Source organism: Balaenoptera musculus, chromosome 1, assembly GCF_009873245.2.
Source record: "Balaenoptera musculus isolate JJ_BM4_2016_0621 chromosome 1, mBalMus1.pri.v3, whole genome shotgun sequence".
NCBI classification, from domain to species: Eukaryota; Metazoa; Chordata; class Mammalia; order Artiodactyla; family Balaenopteridae; genus Balaenoptera; species Balaenoptera musculus.
The window spans coordinates 110,401,327-110,426,278 of record NC_045785.1 but is presented as its reverse complement, the minus strand read 5'-3'; the positions used below and the strand labels follow the sequence as shown (position 1 = coordinate 110,426,278).

Genomic DNA, 24,952 nt, shown 5'->3' with positions numbered 1-24,952 from the left:
AACACACACACACACACACACACACACCCTCAGCTGGTCCATTACTATGCAGGGTACTCTCTCTGTGTGCAATGTACTTTGCTAGGCACTGAAGGAAGTACATACAAATAAGATGCGTCCCCAGGTGTTTGCTGAGCATTTATCCTTTAGCTAAGCACAGGGTTGGGTACCAAAAAGAATGGAAGAAGTGTAAAATTTAGGTCTTCAAGATGTTTAGGTCTTCAAGATGTTTAGAGTCTAGCTGGAGAAAATAAAATTGAACAAAAGGGGAGCTCAGTTTTTATATAAATATAGAATTCTATGTTTCCACTCAAAATCAGGCTATGGACAGAAGGATAAGACTCTCAGAGGAGATGAGAGAAGAGTAGAACGGTGCTGAGTTGGGGAGAATGGAGTCGGGTAGAGGGCTGCACCTGTGCATTCCCCATCATCACCGTGGGTCCAGAAAGAAAAGCAACAGGATTACAGTGTAAGGCTGACCTAGGGCTGAGGAACTCATGGGGGCCAAAAAGAAGGCCCTACTAGCAATGGAAACCTTGCGGGTGCGGTAGTTCAGACTGTGGTCCAAGGCTGGGGATGGAGGCAAGTGGTGGAAATTTAGAGATTACAACAGGGATGTGATTGATTATTCTCAGAGACAGTGGAGCCCAGAGCTGTAGTAGCAAAGAGAGAATGGAAGTACTGTCCGGTATGGAGGTCAAAGCTAACTTGAGAAGCAATTTAGTGCTCTTGGAAATGAAGCTTAGACAAACCCAGAGGGAGCAGAGAAGATGTAGTGAGAAGTCAACTATCTCCATGTTAAATGAGTAGCTTCTGATATTTTGAGTTTCCCATATAGAGTATAAAAAATACACTTGAAGTATAAAATTGAAATGGTATCTTCTTCATGAAGCCTTTTTCATCCCCAAGAAATATGACCTCTCTGTCTAGAGAAACAACTCTCTCTCTCTTTCATAGCCTTTCCTACATCTACTAGGAAGTGTAGAATGTTCTTCTTGGTTCTTGAGTATTTGGGTATTAACCCCAGTGTCAAACCTGTAGGACAAAGCCAGAGATGTCCTCCGCAAAGACCAAAACAGAGCCAGGCACAAGATCCCAGTAAATATTCCAGGAATTGAAGTCATGCTGTGTCATGGAGGAGACCCGTGGTAGAGGTAGTTTTTGCTTTGGGGAATATTAAATTGCAGTCTTAAGGAATAAAGTCCTCCAAGATCACCTACTAGCAAGCTCAAATGAATGTGGAGCTAAACAATAAATATTTGTTGAATGACTGGTCCAAACAGAAGGTTATGGGAGGCTGAGTTGAGGGATACAGTCATGCAGACGACAACTTCTTCACCCTCTATCCCGAAAGAGATGCCTGAGCACACATGTGCCTACGCACGTGTACCCCAACCCCCCACAAGCATACTTGCAGACTTAGGTGTGTGGAGATCTTTCATGTTTACAAATATGTCTGTTTCTTTTCGAGGAAGGGTATAAGTAGAATGGTATCTTCGTGATGCAAGTCCCAGATTTGCCTCTAGGCTCCTCCTTTTGTTGTGAGGCTGTTTGGGAACTTGTCCTCACAGCCCGTGGGTCTATGCTGGGGTGTGGTCTTGGATGGGCAACAATGAGTGGCTGCTTGCATGGAAAGTCCACCTCAAGAGTGGTATAGAAATAGAGAACTCACTCCGGCACACCCCAAAATATATTCACCCCACAGTTAGTGAGCACCTACAGTGTTCTAGGCACTGAGGATTCAGAGGTAAATAAGACATATTTTCTGCTCTATAAGTCCTCAGAACCTAGAGCAGGTAGCAGGCTATATAAATGACTTCAGTAGTATATGGTGAGTGCTTTGGTGAAGTTATTTGGAGGTTGTTGTAACAGGTAGAAGAGGACATAAACCAGCTGGGAGGCACAGCTGAAGGTTTCCTAGGAGGCAGACCATGCTCTGTGTTGTCTCCTCAATGCTCTCATGGCAAGCTGAGGTCAAGGACTTCCTCTGTTTTCTCCTAGAGCTTTCCTGGTTTGGGAGATAACTTTACCCATCCTTCTGGCTCAGAGAAATCTTCCTTCTTCACCTATTCCCCTCTACTCCTACCCAACTCTCTGCTAAACCATTCCACCATACCACTATTATTCTAAGGAAAGTCCAAAAGAGCCTGAGGATTGGGCATCTGGAGGGTGAGTCCAGGAGCTGGCTCAAGGCACTGACCAATTTCTAGGTCCATGGGCTGTGGGATAGGGTCTTGTTCTTATTACACCTCAGGGCCTTTGTGAGGCCTGATCCAGTGGAGAAGGGTGGGAATCACTAACAACACCCCACATGTGGAAAACTTGGTCTACAGAGAGCCACTCTGTCCATAGCAACACATGATCATTGAGTGCCTACCATGCCCTGGCCACCTTCTAGGCAGAGAGAACACAGAGCACAGTGAGGCCCACACAAGCTCTTCTCCCTAGGAGCTTACATCCTCATAGGGAACGAGAGGTGATAAGTACATATACAACCAAAGAACAAGTATTGGGGTTGGCCCAAAAGTTCGTACGGGCTTTTCCGTAACATCTTATGAAAAAACCTGAACAAACTTTTTGGCCAACCCAATAAAGAGTGTGATTTCAGGTAAGTCATGGGGGCTATGGAGAAACTACAACATGGTCATGTTTAACTAGGGTGGGTAAGAAAGGCTTCTCTGAGGCAGAGACATTGGAGCTGGGTCTGGAGGATGGCAAGATGGTCATACAAAGGTCTGTGGATAGAGGCTGATCAAGAGCAAGTGCAAAGGCCCTGAGATGGGGATGGTCTTGATGTGTCCAGTGAGCATCATATGACTAGAGCCTGGGGGACCAGGAGCGGGTGAGTTCAGGGAGTCAAGCAGGGACTGATTTCCATGGAGTGTGGGGTTATGGAGGGGTCTGGGCTGGTAGTGACTTGATCTAAGGTTTGCTTGAGAAACCTCACCCTGATTGCTCTTAGAAGGTGGGCTGAGCCAAGGCACGAGTTGAGGCTCCTGTCTTCTCCCTTATCTTGGATCCTAATCAGAACCCAGAGAGCATACTTCTATTCTAAATTTTTATTTTAAATTTTGTCAGGAGGAAACCAACATTTAGTAAGGTAACGATGATACAATTACTAATGCCAAGTGTAGTCCCTTTGCACTGTATTGTATGTCATGGTTTTTCTGGAAAAGTGTCCTGTTTTAAAAGTGTGTTCTTTGTCCAGCCGACTACATTTGACCTTGGTAGACCGCACACTGTCATTTGAGGTCCAGAGGAGAGTGTCACTGTACCAAGTGGCCTCTTGCCTCTCCTACTCTCCTTCTCCCAGGCAGAACTGCCATCTCAGACTAACCTTACTGGACTTGTTAACTTGGCCTTCACCTGGTCCTCCCACTTCTGCCCCTCAGAGTACCTGGCTGCTCTGGGGCATCCCTGCTGATCAGTAAGAGTGACACACGGCTGGTGGGTTCTGTCTTTCCACATGGGTTGGAAACAACACCTCTTATTTCAATTTCAGCTGCCTTGTGCCTATCGCAGGGGACTTAAGAACACAGTGGGAAGAACACAGAACATAGTAACAAAGGCAGCCAGCACTTCCATTTTTTTCCCTCTGCTTCCTATCCTGCAGCCAACCTGAACCACTCATTCCATTCACACCCAGTGTTTTCTCAGGCTATGCCTTCATTCAGCTCGTTTCCTCTGGACCCTGTTCCATCCCCTTTTGGGATCCCTTCCTTGGTGTTCATTCTTCAAAGCCCAGATCGTATGTCATCTCCTTCAGGAAGTCCATCTCCTTTAGACAGTCCACTAACCCTCACGAGATTTCCCATCGCTTATTCTCCAAAGCATTACCTGCTCTCTGGGTTCAGACATACACGAGTTTGAGTTTCAGTGACTAGCTGAGTGACCTTGGGTGCATGACTTCTCCTCTCTGAACCTCAGTCTCCTTGACTCTGAGGTAAGGAGGCTAATCACACCTACACCATGGTGTTGTTGTGTCAGGAAGATGAGATCATGCATGTAAAGCTTTTGATGCTGTGACTGATGTATGGCCAGTGCTAAATAAATGGTAGAGGTTATTGTTAGTAGAGTCATCAGTGCATTTGTCTTATGCACCTGCTCACTCTGAATCCTTCAGAGCACAAACTGTCCTGTTCATCACCATTTCTTTGGAGGTGTCCTACATGGGTACCCAAGCCTTGCTTTTTGGACCTTCCTTGGGTGGAGCCCTTCCCTTCTAGTCTTGCACTTCTGCATCATGACACTAGAGGGTGGTGAGAGACCACAGACACTTTGGAAGACAGTCCAGCTTGGATGCCCTTCCTCTTAGCTAGCCTGTACCATGATGGGCCACCCACGGTAGTTTCTTCTTGCTTGGACTGTACTCTCATTCCTTTGTGCTAGGAAAATTCTAAAATCGCGTAAGCCAAGAGCCAATCATTGTAGTCCTTTTGGGAAGGCTTCCTCACTCCCCAAGTTTGCTTAAGCAGATTGGTTAATCAAAATCAGCCAGGAATTCCTGGTACTTATGTCTCCTTTACTATGTTTCATGTTTTAAGGATTAAATGGCTTCAAGAATGCAAAATGCTTTGAACATTGCCTGGCACATAAGAAAGAAATCAAGCTTATTTTAATGGGCCACTTAGGGAAGTGAATAAAAGGCAACAAGGAAAACAGAAGAAGCTTCTGAAATCCCACATGCACAGTGTTTCATTTGCTGAGCTCTGGCTGTGTGCTAGATGGCTAGTGCCAAGTACTTTCCAAATATTCTTTCATAACCAAACCAATGCTGAAAAGTCAGTGCATTTCAACCATTGGCATAGACTGAATGTTTGTTTCCCCCCCAAACTCAGGCCCTGGCCCCTAATGTGATGGAATTAGGAGGTGGGAAGGGGGGAATCTGACTCTAGCATGTATTTTTTGAACCTCCACAATGGTGCCTCATCTGGTCAGGTTGTTTATTTGTTACTTTAATAATAATAGTTATTATTATTATTATTATTATTATTACTACTACTACTATTATTATTATTATTACCTAGTAGATTGGTCCAAATGTTTATCTCTGAGGGGTAAGAGCCAAGGTTGGCTTTCCTGTATGAGATATTGTGGCATTACAATAACATCTACTACTGGACATGACATTCAGGAGGAAATTAGAAAATGCTTAACACTAAACAGTAACATATACAATGCATACAAAAACTCATGGGAGGAGATTGGTTCAAGATGGCAGAGTAGAAGAACATGCTCTAACTCCCTCTTGCAAGAGCACTGGAATCAAAATTAACTGCTGAATAATCATCGACAGGAACACACTGAAACTCACCAAAAAAGATACCCCACATCCAAAGACAAAGGAGAAGCCACAATGAGATGGTAGGAGGAGCACAATCACAATAAAATCTAATCCCATAACTGCTGGGTGGGTGACTCACAAACTGGAGAACACTTATACCACAGAAGTCCACCCACTGGAGTGAATGTTCTGAGCCTCACGTCAGGCTTCCAACCTAGGGGTCCGGCAATGGGAGGAGGAATTCTTAGAGAATCAGGCTTTGAAGACTAGCGGGCTTTCATTGCAGGTGTTCGACAGGAATGGGGGAAACAGAGACTCAACTCTTGGAGGGCACACACAAAGTAGTGTGTGCATCGGAACTCAGGGGAAGGAGCAGTGACCCCATAGGAGACTGAACCAGACGTACCTGCTAGTGTTGGAGGGTCTCCTGCAGAGGTGGGGGGGTGGCTGTGTCTCACTGTGAAGACAAGGACACTGGCAGCAGAAGTTCTGGGAAGTACTCCTTGGAGTGAGCCCTCCCAGAGTCCGCCATTAGCCCCACCAAAGAGCCCGGGTAGGCTGCAGTGTTGGGTCGCCTCAGGGCAAACACCCAACAGGGAGGGAATGCAGCCCCACCCATCAGCAGACAAGAGGATTAAAGTTTTACTGAGCTCTGCCCACCAGAGCAACAGCCAGCTCTACCCACCACCAGTCCCTCCTATCAGAAAACTTGCACAAAGCTCTTAGATAGCCTCATCCACCAGAGGGCAGACAGGAGAAGCAAGAAGAACTACAGTCCTGCAACCTGTGGGGAAAAAAACACATTCACTGAAAGATAGACAAGATGAAAAGGCAGAGGGCTATGTACCAGATGAAGGAACAAGATAAAACCCCAGAAAAACAACTAAATGAAGTGGAGATAGGCAACTTTCCAGAAAAAGAATTCAGAATAATGATAGTGAAGATGATCCAGGACCTCGGAAAAAGAATGGAGGCAAAGATCAAGAAGATGCAAGAAATGTTTAACAAAGACCAAGAAGAATTATGGAACAAACAAACAGAGATGAACAACACAATAACTGAAATGAAAACTATACTAGAAGGAATCAATAGCAAAATGACTGAGGCAGAAGAACAGATAAGTGACCTGGAAAACAGAATGGTGGAATTCACTGCTGTGGAACAGAATAAAGAAAATAGAATGAAAAGAAATGAAGACAGCCTAAGAGACCTCTGGGACAACATTAAATGCAACAAACATTGGCATTATAGGGGTCCCAAAAGGAGAAGAGAGAGAAAGGACCCAAGAAAATATTTGAAGAGATTATAGTTGAAAACTTCCCTAACATTGGAAAGGAAATAGCCACCCAAATCCAGGAAGTGCAGAGAGTCCCATATAGTATAAAACCAGGGAGAAACACACCAAAACACATAGTAATCAAATTGGCAAAAATTAAAGACAAAGAAAAATTATTGAAAGCAGCAAGGGAAAAACAACAAATAACATACAAGGGAACTCCCATAAGGTTAACAGCTGATTTCTCAGCAGAAATTCTACAAGCCTGAAGGGAGTGGCATGACATATTTAAACTGATGAAAGGGAAGAACCTACAGCCAAGATTACTCTACCAAGCAAGGATCTCATTCAGATTTGATGGAGAAATCAAAAGCTTTACAGACAAGCAAACACTAGGAGAATTCAACACCACCAAACTAGCTGTACAACAAATGCTAAAGGAACTTCTCTAACTGGGAAACACAACAGAAGAAAAGGACCTACAAAAACAAAGAAAACACTTAAGAAAATGGTAATAGGAGCATACATATCAATAATTACCTTAAACATGAATGGATTAAATGCTCCAACCAAAAGACACAAGCTCACTGAATGGATACAAAAACAAGACCCATATATATACTGTCTAAAAGAGACCAACTTCAGACCTAGGGACACACACAGACTGAAAGTGAGAGGATGGAAAAAGATATTCCATGCAAATGGAAATCAAAGAAAGCTTGAGTAGCAATACTCATATCAGATAACACACACTTTAAAATAAAGAATGTTACAAGAGACAAAGAAGGACACTATATAATGATCAAGGGATCAATCCAAGAAGAAGATATAACAATTATAAATATATATGCACCCAACATAGGAGCACCTCCATACATAAGGTTACTGCCAACAGCCTTAAAAGAGGAAATCAACAGTAACACAATAATAGTGGGGGACTTTAACACCTCACTTACACCAATGGACGGATCATCCACACAGAAAATTAATAAGTAAACACAAGCTTTAAATGACACAGTAGACCAGGTAGATTTAATTGATATTTATAGGACATTCCATCCAAAAACAGCAGATTACACTTTCTTCTCAAGTGCACATGGAACATTCTCCAGGATAGATCACATCTTGGGTCACAAATCAAGCCTCAGTAAATTTAAGAAAATTGAAATCATATCAAGCATCTTTTCTGACCACAACGCTATGAGACTATAAGTGAATTACAAGGAAAAAAACGTAAAAAACACAAACACATGGAGGCTAAACAATACGTTACTAAATAACCAAGAGATCACTGAAGAAATCAAAGGGGAAATCAAAAAATACCTAGAGAAAAATGACAATGAAAACATGACGATCCAAAACCTATGGGATGCAGCAAAAGCAGTTCTAAGAGGGAAGTTTATAGCAATACAAGCCAACCTCAAGAAACCAGAAGAATCTCAAATAAACAATCTAACCTTCCACCTAAAGGAACTAGAGAAAGAAGAATAAACAAAACCCAAAGTTAGCAGAAGGAAAAAAATCATAAAGATCAGAGCAGAAATAAAAGAAATCAAAACAAAGAAAACAATAGCAAAGGTCAATAAAATTAAAAGCTGGTTCTTTGAGAAGATAAACAGAGTTGATAAACTTTTAGCCAGACTCATCAAGAAAAAGAGGGAGCGGACTCAAATCAATAAAATTAGAAATGAAAAAGGAGAAGTTACAATGGACACCGCAGAAACACAGAGCATCATAAGAGACTACTACAAGCAACTCTATACCAATAAAATGGACAACCTGGAAGAAATGGACAAATTCTTAGAAAGGTATAACCTTCCAAGACTGAACCAGGAAAAAATAGAAAATATGAACATACAAGTCACAAGTAATGAAATTGAAACTGTGGTTAAAAATCTTCCAACAAACAGAAGTCTGGGACCATATGGCTTCACAGGTGAATTCTGTAAAGCATTCAGAGAAGAGCTAACACCCATCCTTCTCAAACTCTTCCAAAAAATTGTAGAGGAAGGAACACTCCCAAACTCATTCTAGAAGGCCACAATCACCCTGATACCAAAACCAGACAGAGATACTACCAAAAAAAAGAAAATTACAGACCAATATCACTGATGAACATAGACGCAAAAATCCTCAACAAAATACTAGCAAACAGGGCTTTCCTGGTGGCGCAGTGGTTAAGAGTCTGCCTGCCAATGCAGGGAACACGGGTTCGGGCCCTGGTCTGGGAGGATCCCACATGCCGCGGAGCAACTAGGCCCGTGAGCCACGGTTGCTGAGCCTGCGTGTCTGGAGCTTGTGCTCCGCAGCAGGGGAGGCCGCGATGGTGGGGGGCCCGCGCACCGCGATGAAGAGTGGCCCCCGCTTGCCGCAGCTGGGGAGAGCCCTCGCACAGAAATGAAGACCCAGCACAGCCATAAATAAATAAATAAATAAATAAACCCAAAGTTTAAAAAAAAAAAAAAAAGAAGGTGGATACAAAAAATATAACAGCTAATCTTAAGAACACCCTTAATTTAAAACAAATTAAACAAACAAAAAATGGTTTAGGAAGCCTTATTAAAAAAAAAAAATTCTAGCAAACAGAATACAACAGCACATTAAAATGATCATCCACCATGATCAAGTGGGGTGTATCCCAGGGATGCAAGGATTCTTCAATGTATGCAAATCAATCACTGTGATACACCATATTGACAAACTGAAGAATGAAAACCATATGATCATCTCAATAGATGCAGAAAAAGCTTTTGACAAAATTCAACACCCATTTATGATAAAAACTCTTCAGAAAGTGGCACAGAGGGAACTTACCTCAACATAATAAAAGCCATATACAACAAAACCACAGCAAACATTGTTCTCAATGGTGAAAAACTGAAAGCATTTCCTCTAAAATCAGGAACAAGACAAGGATGTCCACTCTCACCACTATTATTCAACATAGTTTTTGAAGTCCTAGCCATGGCAATCAGAGAAGAAAAAGAAATAAAAGAACAAAAATTGGAAAAGAAGTAAAACTGTCGACTGTTTGCAGATGATATGATACTATATGTAGATAATCCTAAAGATGTCACCAGAAAACTACTAGATCTAATCAATGAATCTGGTAAAATTGCAGGATACAAAATTAATGCACAGAAATCTCTTGCATTCCTATACACTAACAATGAACGATCAGAAAGAGAAATTAAGGAAAAAATCCCATTCACCACTGCAACAAAAAGAATAAAATACCTAGGAATAAACCCACCTAAGGAGGTAAAAGACCTGGACTCAGAAAACTATAAGACACTGATGAAGGAAATCAAAGATGACACAAACAGATGGAGAGATATATCAAGTTCTTGGATTGGAAGAATCAATATTGTGAAAATGGCTACACTACCCATAACACTCTATAGATTCAATGCAATCCCTATTAAAACACAAATGGCCTTTTTTACAGAACTTGAACAAAAAAATCTTAAAATTTGTATGGAGACACAAAAGACCCCGAATAGCCAAAGCAATCTTGAGGGATAAAAAATGAGCTGGAGGAATCAGACTCCCTGACTTCAGACTATACTACAAAGCTACAGTAATCAGGACAATATGGTACTGGCACAAAAACAGAAATATAGATCAATGGAACAGGATAGAAAGCCCAGAAGTAAACCCACGCACCTATGGTCAACTAATCTATGACAAAGGAGGCAAGGATATACAATGGAGAAAAGACAGTCTCTTCAATAAGTGGTGCTGGGAAACCTGGACAGCTACATGCAAAAGAATGAAATTAGTACACTCCCTAACACCATACATAAATATAAACTCCAAATGGATTACAGACCTAAATGTAACACCAGATACTATAAAACTCTTAGAGGATAGGTAGAACACTCTTTGACATAAATCACAGAAAGATCTTTTGTGATCCATCTCCTAGAGTAGTGGAAATAAAAACAAAAATAAACAAATGGGACCTAATGAAACTTAAATTTTTTGCACAGCAAAGGAAAGTACAAACAAGATGAAAAGACAACCCTCAGAATGGGAGAAAATATTTGCAAATGAATCAACGGACAAAGGATTAATCTCCAAAATATATAAACAGCTCATGCAGCTCAGTATTAAAAAAACAAACAACCCAATCCAAAAATGGGCAGAAGACCTAAATAGACATTTCTCCAAAGAAGACATACAGATGGCCAAGAGGCACATGAAAAGCTGCTCAACATCACTAATTATTAGAGAAATGAAAATCAAAACTATAATGAGGTATCACTTCACACTGGTTAGAGTGGGCATCATCAAAAAATCTACAAACAACAAATGCTGGAGAGGGTGTGGGCAAAAGGGAACACTCTTGCACTGTTGATGGGAACGTAAATTAATACAGCCGTTATGGAGAACAGTATGGAGGTTCCTTAAAAAACTAAAAATAGAATTACCATACGATTCTGCAGTCCCACTCCTATCTGGAGAAAATCATAAGTCAAAAAGATACATGCACCCCAATGTTCATTGCAGCACTATTTACAATATCCAGGCCATGGAAGCAACCTAACTGCCCATCAACAGAGAAATGGATAAAGAAGCTGTGGTAAATAAATACAATGGAATATTACTCAGCCATAAAAAGAACAAAATTGGGTCATTTGTAGAGACGTGGCTGAATCTAGAGACGGTCATACACAGTGAAGTAAGTCAGAAAGAGAAAAACAAATATCGTATATTAACGCATATATGTGGAATCTAGAAAAATGGTACAGATGAACTGGTTTGCAAGGCAGAAATAGAGGCACAGATGTAGAGAACAAACATATGGACACCAAGGGGTGAAAGTGTGGGGAGGGTGTGGGTGGAGGTGGTGGGATGAATTGGGAGATTGTGATTGACATATATACACTAATATGTATAAAATGGATAACTAATAAGAACCTGCTGTATAAAAAAACAAAATAAAATTGAAAAATTCAAAAAAAAGAAGAACCTGCTTTATAAAATATATATATATATAATTAAATTTAAAAAAGAAAACACAACAGAGGGGAATCAACAGAGGCAAATGGCTTATTTGAACAGATGAAAAAAATTAGTTAAGACTGACAATATTTACCAGGGTGAAAAAGACAAAAAATAATACTGGGAATTAAAAAAGGGGGATTATGACTATAGTTAGAGCAGAAACTGCAAAGAAAAACAAATTTATAACAAATTTAACTTCAAATGAAAAAGGGAAATTTCTAGGAAAATAATTCAGTTGCTGTCAAACTTTATTATATGTATTTTCTTTTAGTAAGGGGAGACTTTATATGAAGCGATAATTTTAGTGGGGTTGGGGAGAGATGCGGTTGCAGTAGGGAGACTGCTCTGACCATAAGGTCTCCAAGTGTCTCCTGTCAGACTTTTTAGATTCTTACTGTCTGACATCTTCTATGTGCCATTTCCTATTTTCCTGACCCCCTTTTTTGCCTAAGAGTGTGTAGCTGTGTCAACTGCATATGCTCAGGGGTAGTATGACAGCATTTCACTTCATCCACACCAGGGATCTCTTCCTTCTCTCCCAGGGCATAGTGACAGGAACACTCAGGAGCCTGCCCCATCATGTGGGTGCAAGAACAGTGTGGAAGCCTGAGGGAGTTAGCACCCCCTACAGCAACCGCTCACTAGAAGACAGGAGTCCAAGGAGAGATAACATCCTTTCCTATCTTAGGTGGACCATTCTGACCCACATTCTACACAGTCCTTAGAAGCTCCCTAGTGGGTACCCACAGTAACACCCAGCTCAACGACACACCCTTGGACTGACTTTCTTTCCTCTCTTGTTTTACTCTTTCTAGTGCCCCTGACTTCTGCTTCTTGGGGTCACTTATCAGAAAAACTACTTATCTCATACTGTGTTTCTTTGGGAGAACCAAGTGAAGACATCTCTATAAAATATTTCAAAAGTTCTGCTCTGCTCTTTACATTTCAAGTTAAAAATCTAATTTTTTTACTCTATGTTTAGTTACAAAGGATATAATTTCTATATTGTTTATATTAGCATTTTTAAATGTATTTTTTACTATTTTATGGGAAATTTTAAACATATACAAAAGTGGACAGAATAGTAAAAAGAATGTCATGTATATCACCCAGCTTTTATAATTATCGAATTATGGCCAATTTCATTTCATTTATATGCCCACTCACTGGCCCTCTTCAATATTTTTTTAAAGCAAATTCCAGACTCATGTCATTTTATCTATAGATATCTCCAAATTGACTCTTTCTTTTTCCCTCCGAAGTTATAGTAAATATTATCACACCTTAAAAATACCAAAAATATTTTTTATTATGCAATGTCCACTCAGTGTTCACATTTCCAATGATCTCATAAAAGTCATTATTTTTCTAACAATTTATTTGAATTGATATCAAAACAAGGTAGGTACTTTGTTATTGCTTAATCTATCTCTTATTTTCATGTATAGATTCCCTGTCCATTTTTCTTTTTTTGCCTCCTTTGAATTTTTTAACTGAAGAAAGTGTATTATTATCTGTCATACAGAGTGTTTCACATCTGGATTTTGCTGACCGCATCCGCATGGAGTTATTCAGCACCACGTGGGCTTTGGTATGGTTCTCTCTCCATTTGGTCACATGGTGGTGCTTCTTCAGATGACTGCCCTTGAGCAACCTAATCTGCTCCGTCCTCACAGGCAGAAAGCCTGAGGTACCTGGCATTGTATGTCTCCCTGGAGTGGCCCTCAACCAGTGATTTATAGGCACAAAAGCACAACAGCCCAGCTCTCTTGCCTCCTGCCAACACAGCTCTGAGGCTTGTTCTACATTCTAGAGTTCTCCTGTGGGGGCAGGTTGATGCTCCCCTCCCCCATCCATCTTTGCCTGAAACCACACCCACATGGCTCCTTCTCCTTCACAGTCCTGCTTCTCCTACTCCCTGACTAGTTTCCCCTGGAAACACAACCCTAATAAATTACTTGCAAATAAATCCTCATCTCAGGGTGGGAGATGATACCAGCTGTGGTTCCAGGAACCTGATTCTGGTGGTGGAATTTTGGAGTTGGCTTGCTTGCTGGCCGCAAGGAAACAAAACTCCCTTCACTGGTTTTGGGAGCTCTTGGCATGTTGCACTATCTTTTATGGTGCATTGAGGCAAGATCCAATGGAAGGTGATGCACTGGCTTGTGCAATATCTTTGACATTTGAGGTATATGGAGGAAATGGTAACCATAAGGATAGTGGGCTTGGGCAGTTGTTGCTGGATGCTATTGGTGCTTTAAAGAGAAAAAAAATGACAAACTCAGGTCATCCACTCATTATTTTAAGACGTGATGTGAAAGTCAGAAGGCCTCCATAGTAGCGTTTAAAACACCCTCATCAACTGCAAAGGGCAGATGGTGCTAAACGCCAGGCCTAGGACCTAATAGTAACCTTTATAGAAAGCTGAATTTATAGCATCCACATGTTTCTTATACCAAGGGAAGGCCCCTAACAGGGAAAGAATGGAACCTCAAAACTTGGGATGGGAACATATTCACGTCTGTGCTTGGTAACACTGAACTCCAGAGTCCTCTGAATTTTCTCAGCTTGCAAAAGCAGGCCACTCTCCTTGGATAGAAGACATCAGTCTCCACATCCCCACTGGCTGAAGATATGAAGAGGATTCACCTGAAACAGATGCTTTGTAAGGCATTATCATCTAACTTAAGATCTCCCCCACCTCCTCTCCTAGCCATTGGTTCAAGTCTTAGCAAAGCCAACTGAGTTAGTGCTGGTCCTGCTAAGGGAGGGAATAATTATTCACTGATCGATCTGCAGGAAATGCGTACCAGCACATGGGAGCACTTACCAGATGTCATGACTGTCTATACAGAAAATCCCAAACAATCAACTAAAATAAACCTTTTGGAACTAACAGCAATTATAACAAGATCACAGGATACAAGGTTAATATACAGAAGTCAATTGTTTTCCTATATCCCAGCAGTAAACACATGGAATTTGATATTAAAAGCATAATGCCACTTACCAAAAAAAAAAAGAAACTCAGGTAAAAATCTAATAAAATATGTATAGGATCTATATGTGAAAACTACAATTATCTGAAGAAAGAGATCAAAGATCTAAACAAATGGAAGGATATTCCATGTTCATGGATGCAAAGACTCAATATTGTTAAGATGTAAATTCTTCCCAAACTGATCTATAGATTCAATGAAATCCAAAACAGAATCCTAGCAAGCTGTTTTGTGAATATCAACAGACTGATTCTAAAGTTTATATGAAAAGGTGAAAGACTCAAAATACCCAACACAAGACTAAAGAAAAACAAAGTTAGAGGACTGACATTACCTAATTTTAAGGCTTACTATAAAGCACAGTAATCAAAACAGCATGATATTGGTGAAAGAGTAGATCTACAGTTTAATGTAACTGAATAGAGAAGCAAAAATAGACCTACACAAGCATAGTCAACTGATCTTTGACAAAGGAGCAAAGGCATTTCAGTGGAGAAGGATAACCTTTTCAACAAGTCAGGTTGGAACAATTGGACATTCATATACAAAAATAATGAATTGAGACCCAGATCTTACACCTTTCATAAAAATTAACTTAAAATTGATCATGGACCTAAATGTAAAATGTAAAATTATAAAATTTCTATAGGATAACCTAGGAGAAAATCCAAGTGACCTTGAGATTGTTGATCAGTTTTTATTTTTTAATTTTTATTTTTTTAATTAAAAAATTTATGCATTTTAAAGAAATTAACATTTTCTAATCACAACAGGTATCCACTACCACATTTCGTTAACCAAAGCAGCTCTCATCTATCACCACTCTAGACCCTATTTTCACTGGTGCCTGCCTCTGTAATTAATTCTCTTCAGAGCTGTGGTCTCTTAAAAAATGTAAATCATGTTGCCCCCCTGCTCAAATCCTCTAATGGCTTCTGTGATCCTCCAAAATAAAATTCAAATGTATTGTCTTGGCATGCAAAGTCACATGTGATCTTTTCTTACCTCTCTGATTTTATCCCATATCATGTTGGTGAGTTTTTAGATACAACACCAAACCATGATTGCCCAAAGAAAATATTAATAAGTTGAACTTTATTAAAATTTAAATCTTGTGCTCTGTGAAAGACACTATTAAGCCGCAGACTGGGAGAAAATATTTGCAAGACACATGTCTGAGCAACCCAGTATATACAAAGAATTTTTAAAAATCAACAATAAGAAAATGAGCAACTTAATTTAAAGATGAGCAAAAGATCAGGACACCTCACAAAAGAAGATAGATAACAAATAAGTATAATGAAAATATGCTCAACATCATTCTTCATTAGGGAATTGCAAATTAAAACAATAAGATACCTCTACACACCTATTAGAATGGTTAAAATCCATAAAGTTGTCAATATCAAATGCTGATGAAGATGCCAGGCAACAGAAACTCTCATTCATTGCTAGTGGCAATACAAAATACTGCAGACACTTTGGAAGGGAGAATACCTGTTTCTGACAAAGCTAAACATAGTCTTACCATACACTCCAGCAACTGTGCTCATAAGGGTTTACCTAACAGATTTAAAAACCTAAGTCCACAAAAAAACCTACGCACAAAGATTTATAGAAGCTTTTTTCATAATTGCCCCAAAATGGAAGCAACCAAGGTATCTTTTGATAGGTGAACGGATAAACAAACTGTGGTACTTCCATAAAATAGAATATTAGTGACAAAGAGAAATAAGTCATCAAACCACAAAGACATGGGTGAACCTTAAATGCCTATATCTAAGTCAAAGAAGCCAGTCTGAAAGGCTATATGCTGTACATTTCAATTACATGACATTCTAGAAAGGCAAAACTATAGAGACAGAATAAAGATCAGTGGTTCTCAGGGGTTCAGCAAGAGAAAGGAAAGGGTTGAATAGGTGAAGCATAGGAGATTCTTTTTTAGGGCGGTGAAAATACTCTTATGATAATGTAATAGTGGATACATATCATTATGTATTTGTCAAAACCAGTAGAATTTTATAGAACAAAAAGTGAAACAATGTATGCAAAATTTTAAAAATTAGGAAATTGGGGAATCTTAGGAAGGAATACAGACTGTGACAATAGAATCTGTGTTACAAATGTATGAAACTACCTCACCGAGGGGGTGAGAGAAAAAGACGCTAACTTAAATAACTTTGGAAATGAGAGAAATCTGTAGGACTTTTAAAGGCAAATGAACTGCTCTTAAGCACTGCGGTATAGTTGATAAGGATACTTACACTGCAAGTATGGGGTTTCAGGTTAACAATTCTGATTCTGCTATAAATGTAAACTAGAAATGAGCAACTAAGAAAATGGATGGTGTGCGTGAGGTTTCTCACTGCTGGAGTCAGAATTTACAAATGAGAAAGGGGAAGAGGCTAGTGTGATAATGGATTACAGTTGGAGGCCTTAATATGAACTATGTTTAGCTTAATATTCTATAAATACAGATGGTTACATATAAAAATGCACACACACATGTACATACACATGGGTTAATATACACACATATATTTCCTTTGTCAGCTGAGAGGGCCCAAAAGAAATAATAAACTAGTAGCAATGAGCACACCAAGTACCTATATCTTAGTTTCTAATACCATTATCCAGTAAAATCAACAAGGACTCCTTGAAGAAATTATTGACTCTAGGACTGGGGCAGGAATATACAAGATGCGCCTGGAGCACCTTGTAGCACCAGAAAGGATGGAAATGCTCAAAAGACAAAACAAAGGAACAAAGGAAAAAACAGAAAATAAAACAAAATTTTAAAACACCACATTGATGTTTAATGAAGGACATAGGAGCCAACTGAAAGAGCTCCTGATGGCCAAAGCTGGAACAATCTGAGCAGCAAAATAAAGAAAATACTATTCAGGTCCTTTGCCCATTTTAAAATCAGATTATTTGTTGTTTGTTTTGTTTTATTTTTGTTTTTTGCTATTGAGTTGTAAGAGTTCCTTACAAAGCTAAACATAGTCTAATCATGAAGAAAACATCAGACAAACCCAAATTGAGGGATATTCTATAAAATACCTGACCAGGACCCCTCAAAACTGTCAAGGTAATCAAAAAACAAGGAAAGTGAGAAACTGTCACAGTCAAGAGGAGCCTAAGGAGACAAGACAACTAAATGTAATGTGATATTCTAGATGGGATCCTGAAACAGAAAAAGGCATTAGGTAAAAACTAAAATAACAGGGGCTTCCCTGGTGGCGCAGTGCTTGAGAATCTGCCTGCCAATGCAGGGGACACGGGTTTGAGCCCTGGTCTGGGAAGATCCCACATGCCGTGGAGCAACTGGGCCCGTGAGCCACAATTACTGAGCCTGCGCGTCTGGAGCCTGTGCTCCGCAACAAGAGAGGCCGCGATAGTGAGAGGCTCGCGCACCGCGATGAAGAGTGGCCCCCGCTTGCCACAACTAGAAGAAAGCCCTCGCACAGAAACGAAGACCCAACACAGCCATAGATAAATAAATAAATAAATAAATAAATAAATAAATAAAAACTAAAATAATAGGAATAAACGACGAACTTCAGTTAATAATCATGTACCAATACAGTTTTGTTAATTATAATAATAAATGTGCTGTACTAACGTAAGATGTTAACAATAAGGGAAACTGGGTGTGAAGTGTATGGTAACTCTTTTTTACTGTCTTCTTGATTTTTTCATAAATTGAAACCTGTTCTAAAAAAAGGCCTATTACACCTACTACTATATGTAAAATAGATATACAACAAGGATTTGCTGCATAGCATATGGAACTATATTCAATATCTTGTAATAACCTATAATGGAAAAGAATCTGAAGCTGTACAGCTGAAACTAACACAATATTGTAAATCAACTATAGTTAAATAAACAAATTTAAAAAAGAAAATAACAGAAAAATATGGTCTACTAAAAAATCAAAACCTAAGACTTCAAAAAAATTTGCACATATTCTGGGTGTTTCTGATTACTTCTCACTGTGCCCCCAATCTTCCCAACCAGTTCTACTCAGACTTCCTTTTAACTCTTGTCCTGTTAGAAGGACTTGAGCCTTCATTCTCATCCTCTGAATAATGAGAGCCGCCGCCAAGCATTAACTCAAGGAGTGAAGTAGTTAGATCAGAATTTTAAGTAGAACACCCTGTCCTCTGTGTGATCGGTGGATTGCAGGGTGTGTGGAGACAGGGAGCAAAGGAGAACAGCTTGAGAGCCATTGCAATAGTTCAGGTGAGAAATGACCTCAGTCAAAGCTTGGGAGGTGTGGGTAAGGATAGCAAGGACTTGGTCTCTGGTGGGGAGTAGGGAAGCAAAGGAAAGGAGTGGAGAATGATGTGTTGTCTCTGGCTTCGGTGAATGCAGAGAAGGTATCATTTCCCGAGAGAGAGAATACCTAAGAAGGAATGACAGTGGGTGTCCCTGGAGTTGGGTGGGCAGTAAGAGACACTAAGTGCCCTTCAACCTATTGAGTTTGGGTGCCTATGGCAGTCTCAAAAGGGATGTCCCTGACATATGCTCATGGTTGTGATGAAATAGCTTTGGGTAACTTGAGACAACCTGCCTGAGATGATGTGGTTAAATAGTTAGAGCCAGGTGATTCCCAGGAAGGAGAGAGCCCCCACGTCCTGATGTGACTGATAGCCGGAAAGGCTACAGAAATGTCAGGGAGGGTAACCACTGCAGTGACCTTGGATCTGTATTTCTCCAGGCAATTCAGCACTTTGGCTTCCATGATTCCAGCTGGCCCAACCTTTACTTCCTTTAGTGACACTGTCACTTTCTCCTTCAGAGACCAGTCCCAGGAGTCTCTCCTCTCCCCATGTTGCCCAGTTCTGCTTCTTTGCTTTCCTAAAGTCTTCCTTAACCATGGAGGCAGTTAGTAAGACTCTTGGAAACCATGAGGACATTCTATGGAGAGAAAACCTGGGCAGGGACCAGAACCCAGGTGGAGCCTCCACTCCCTCCCTGTGCCTTTGACCATGGGCTAGGATTGGGCTCGGTGGGTATAATGTAAAGCAGTGTTGAACTGAGATGAATAGATCCTCTTCCCCCAACCAGAATAACCTATCTCCTCTTCATGACTGCCAAGTGCTACTTTCAGGTGCATGAATGAAGTTGTTTCATGACTGCTAAGTGCTCCTTTCAGGTGCATGAATGAAGTTGTTTTGTTTTCTTTTGGTGTTGTTATGATTTCATTTTTAGAAGCTGTTGAATGTATTGAGTGGTTTGGGGAGCAGAATTAAAAAGGGGTCAAAATGTCTGTCCTCCTTTGGAAATTGGCCAAGAGTAATTTGCAACCATTAACCCCCACACAGGTTTTTATATGGTGAGCCGATAGAGGGTAAAAAGCCAAAGAGAATACAGGATCCCAGGCCTTCCAACATTTATTCTGTATTATTGTACACACTCACAGATTCAGCAATAGTAGTGGGGATGCAGTCAGAGTTGCTATAGTCACTGTCTCTTCAAGCAGAGGCTCTGGCCACCTGAGGTTGGGATTGGGCTCATCAGGGGTGGGTGCTGGGCAATAGCTCCCCTCCCTTCCCAAGCCCTATCCAAGAGACATGCAGAAGGACAGGGTCAGGCAGGTTCACAGATAAGGTGGGCCACCCAGGCTGGGGACTGGAGGTAAGCCAGGCCACTGGCTCTCTCTTCACTTGTGTGGGATTTCCAGGGGCCTCTGGGACCCTGGGGGTGGTTACGTATGTTTGGGGGACACTACACCTCCTGCTTCTTTAGGGGGCAAGACTTCTCCCTTCAGGGGCTGGACTGGGTCAGTCTCTTAGACCTGGCCAGGAGCTGGGACAAGCAGAGGCTGCTTCAGCGGCCCCTCCTGCTGCTCCAGCAGCTGCTCCCCTTTCTTTTCCAGTTGCTCATCTTTCTTTGCTGGCTCTTGATCCAGCCGCTGGCCCAAGACCTTCTTCTCCTGCTCCAGCTGTTGCACATGCTGGTCCTGCTTCTGTGATTCTTGCTGTTGCTGCTGCTGTTCTACATGCTTTTCCTGCTTCTGTGACTCTTGCTGCTTCTGCTGCTGTTCTACATGCTTTTCCTGCTTCTGTGACTCTTGCTGCTTCTGCTGCTGTTCTACATGCTTTTGTTGCTTCTGTGACTCTTGCTGCTTCTGCTGCTGTTCTACATGCTTTTCCTGCTTCTGTGACTCTTGCTGCTTCTGCTGCTGTTCTACATGCTTTTGTTGCTTCTGTGACTCTTGCTGCTTCTGCTGCTGTTCTACATGCTTTTCTTCCTTCTGTGACTCTTGCTGCTTCTGCTGCTGTTCTACGTGCTTTTCTTGCTTCTGTGACTCTTGCTGCTGCTGCTGTTCCACATGCTTTTCTTGCTTCTGTGACTCTTGCTGCTTCTGCTGCTGCTCTACATGCTTTTCTTGCTTCTGTGACTCTTGCTGCTTCTGCTGCTGTTCTACATGCTTTTCCTGCTTCTGTGACTCTTGCTGCTTCTGCTGCTGTTCCACATGCTTTTCCTGCTTCTGTGACTCTTGCTGCTGCTGCTGTTCCACATGCTTTTCCTGCTTCTGTGACTCTTGCTGCTGCTGCTGTTCCACATGCTTTTCCTGCTTCTGTGACTCTTGCTGCTTCTGCTGCTGTTCTACATGCTTTTCCTGCTTCTGTGACTCTTGCTGCTGCTGCTGTTCCACATGCTTTTCTTGCTTCTGTGACTCTTGCTGCTTCTGCTGCTGTTCTACATGCTTTTCCTGCTTCTGTGACTCTTGCTGCTGCTGCTGTTCCACATGCTTTTCCTGCTTCTGTGACTCTTGCTGCTTCTGCTGCTGTTCTACATGCTTTTCCTGCTTCTGTGACTCTTGCTGCTGCTGCTGTTCCACATGCTTTTCTTGCTTCTGTGACTCTTGCTGCTTCTGCTGCTGTTCTACGTGCTTTTCTTGCTTCTGTGACTCTTGCTGCTGCTGCTGTTCTACATGCTTTTCTTGCTTCTGTGACTCTTGCTGCTGCTGCTGTTCCACATGCTTTTCTTGCTTCTGTGACTCTTGCTGCTTCTGCTGCTGCTCTACATGCTTTTCTTGCTTCTGTGACTCTTGCTGCTTCTGCTGCTGTTCTACATGCTTTTCTTGCTTCTGTGACTCTTGCTGCTTCTGCTGCTGTTCTACATGCTTTTCTTGCTTCTGTGACTCTTGCTGCTGCTGCTGCTGCTGCTGTTCTACATGCTTTTCTTGCTTCTGTGACTCTTGCTGCTGCTGCTGCTGCTGCTGCTGCTGCTGCTGTTCTACATGCTTTTCTTGCTTCTGTGACTCTTGCTGCTGCTGCTGCTGCTGCTGCTGCTGCTGTTCCAGATGCTGTTCCGGATGCTGTGGCTCCTGTTGCTGTGGCTTACACCCTTGCTCGGGCACCTCCTTCACAGGAGTTGTGTGTTTCTCCCCGAGCTCCAAGGGATCCTTCCCTGGGATGACCTTCTGGCATGGGGCAGGCAGTGGAGTTGGCTGCTTCACTTGCTCCTGCTGGATATTGGTGGGAGGAGAAACAGGCTTGACGGGCTCCTTACAGAGGGCAGGGGGCAGGGTCACTGGCAGAGTACCTTGCTGGGACATCTTGGAAGCTGCTTTAGGTCAACCTGAAAAACAGGAGGGGTCAGAGGGTTAATTGAAGGCGAGGAAGTAGATGAACCGCTGGAAATATGCAGCAGCGCCTGGTTTCTCAGCATCCCTCTTCCCTTGGGTGGGGGTACTCTCCCACCCACACTGGGCTATCATTCCCCAGAAGCAGCAGAGTGAAGGGTAGGAATGGAGAGGGGCAGGGAAAGGCCCTCCTGGGAGCCTCTTGTTCCCAAGAGCCAACAAAGAGGACTCTTTCCAGAGGTGCTCTGCAAAGGTGGGCTGGGTACCCCTTCACCTCCTGCCCTTGCCTATCCTTGTCTCTCCCTTGTTTCTGACCTTCACATACAAAGAAGAGAGATGAGCTCTGGGATTATGACAAGAAGAGGGAAGGTGCTAGGAAAAGAAAGGTCTCCTGCAGGACTTCCGAGTCCTGGAAAATCAGTAGCCCATCCCGAGAGGATCTGAGAGGTGAGGGTGCACGCCCTGGACTGGAGTCACATGATGTGATCTCGGCTTAAATCTCCCAGTGAAATGCTGTGTGGTTCCGGACAAGTCATTGAGCCCCTCTGGACCTCAGATTTCTCCTCTGTAAAATGAACAGATTGGCCTATTCAGCTCCAGAGCTGCTATCTCTCCTGACCATCTGAGCTTTAGCTGGTGGTGGTGGGAGGGGGCTGGAAGGTTGCTGAGAGTTGGAGCTGGTTCTTTCAAGTCTCTTACTTCTAAGCTGGGTTTCCCTGCCCCTGCTCAGCCTGGGTTCTCCAAATAGAAAGTGTTCCCCATGCTGCATTTCTCCCTTTGGTAGCACAGCCAAGAGTTACAAGCATGTCCCCGGACACCCTGCCTCCATAAAGAAGGCAAAATCACAGTCAGCCCAAATCAATCAGTTTTAGGAGAGAAATTGGCCATATTTCCCCTTCATCCCCATCTTACTCCTCTCTCTGTCTCTTTCTGTCTCTCTGCCTCTCTCTCTCTCTCTCTCTCTCTCTCTAAAATACGGTCCCAAAAAAGTATGGGGTAGGAGGAGCTTGCTGTCTGTTCTGTGTTTCCATACCGTGGCACCTAGCCCTCAGCACAGTGACCTGAGCCCTCCTAGAAGAACAGTAGTCTTGTTGAATCCAGCACACAAGTGATACCTGCACCCACCTGGCTGGCCACCCCCAGCCATGTTCTGGCCTGTGGGAGGCCCCCGGTCCCAACCTTGGTTCTGCCAGCTAGCACTTACCTGACTCACAGTGAGGACGGCTGGAGGAGCTTCTAGTGGAGCACTGAGCCGAGCAGGGGCCGGGATGCCCTTTATACTGTTCCCCAGCCTGGCCTCTTTCCCAAGGTGAAGGAGATGGACTGGTTTCACCGCTCCAGTTGGTCAACTTCCTCTAGCCCCTTCCTGACTCATCATAGGAACCTTAAGCAAAAAAACCCCTCAGGGCCCCCTTTTGCAGGGACACACAGCTCCTGCCTGGCCAGCGGGCTCTGGGGGCTCATTCACTCCTGTGATACTTGTGACCTGGGCACAGGGAGGTGAGGGAGGCATCTCAGGAAACTGGTCCCCTTTTCCTCTTGTTTTGTGACCTCAGCCAAGCTTTTTTTCTGAATCTCAGTTTCTCCACCTGTAAAATGGGTTTTTCCTCACTATTAGGCTGTGGGATTCATTTCCAAGGGCACAGAATAGAAAGTTATATGTCTTTCTGGGATGTCCAGTCTGGAGATGTTGTGTAAAGGTGGGAGGAATCACTTTTCATGAAGGGGTGGGGCTGTTGGGGGGTGCTTTTGGCCACTAGCCCACAACCCATCTGCTCTCAAGACACATCTATAACTCCATTCTGTGTGGAAATAAACTCTGTCCTGGGATGGGGTAGGGTTGAGTCTGACAACTTTAGGCCCAAAAAGTCAAGCAGAAGGCTTTGCAGGGGCTACCATGTGCTAGGGGCTATCCAGGCCCTATGCTGAAGGCTGTAGTTACAGAAGTTCCCAAGAATGCCATGCTCACCAAAACTCCAAGGCATGGACCATTCTAAGTCTGTAATATATAAATCTATATATATATTTAAAATAAATATATAATATATAAAAATTAAATAATAAGGATTGCTTCTTATGGTGATAAAACAAACATTTCATACAATGTTTTGGGGAAATGCATGAAGGTATAAAATCAAAACTAGATCATCCATTACTTTCTCTAAACTACTCTCTAAAAATAGCTTATGCCAGCTTTCAGAGTGGGGATTAGAGCTTGCTTGTCCCTCCCCGGTGCTGATGATGACCTAACACTCCTGGAATACAATCCAAACCACTGCCTCGGGTTCAAAGACCCTTGCTGAGGGTCCTCAGTTACTAGGACAAGCCCAGTGCTCCCCACCTCTGGGGGCTCTCTGTGTTTTTCAACTTCACTGTAAATGTGGGGACCTGCCAGAGAGCCTCCCTGAGACCCCATCTAGAGGGTTATTCACTGGTTCACTTCATTTCACTAAGAACAATTGAGGGCCCTTTTATATGCTTTTGTTCACTTGTTTATTTTCCATATCTCCCATTGGAAAATAAGCTCTAAAAGGCAGGAGTTTTGCCTGGTGTGTTTTCTACTATGTCCCCAAAACCTGTCATAACCGTCAAATATAATCAGTGCTCTATAAACATTTGTCGAAGGAATGAAAGAACAGTGCATCTCACCACCTGGAGACAATTACCATTGAGCATTTTAGTGTTGTGTGTGTGTGTGTGTGTATGTGTGTATAAACAAAACTGAACTGTGACTTGCCTTTCTTTTTAATGATTGGTTAATAGCTTATTTTATGAACATC

The 24,952-nt window shown here is 42.2% G+C and overlaps 1 protein-coding gene across 3 annotated transcripts; it reads right to left on the bottom strand.

The window, feature by feature from the left end:
* Positions 1-19,953: 19,953 nt before the first annotated feature.
* IVL (involucrin) lies at positions 19,954-23,504 on the bottom strand. Of its 3 annotated transcripts, none has more exons than XM_036828706.1 (2): positions 23,377-23,504; positions 19,954-22,168 (listed from the first exon to the last, which is right to left on the bottom strand). In XM_036828706.1, the coding sequence occupies exon 2, from the start codon at positions 22,143-22,145 to the stop codon at positions 20,370-20,372; it is 1,776 nt and encodes a 591-aa protein (XP_036684601.1). In that variant the 5' UTR covers positions 22,146-22,168; positions 23,377-23,504; the 3' UTR covers positions 19,954-20,369. The 3 variants fall into 3 exon arrangements, with proteins under 3 accessions (XP_036684601.1, XP_036684618.1, XP_036684610.1); XM_036828723.1 differs by having other exon boundaries at positions 23,386-23,470; XM_036828715.1 differs by having other exon boundaries at positions 23,298-23,389.
* Between the last annotated feature and the right edge of the window lie 1,448 nt (positions 23,505-24,952).

Bases quoted from the DNA above. Each gene is read 5' to 3' on its own strand.
- IVL (XM_036828706.1), bottom strand. From the start codon at position 22,145: ATGTCCCAGCAAGGTACTCTGCCAGTGACCCTGCCCCCTGCCCTCTGT.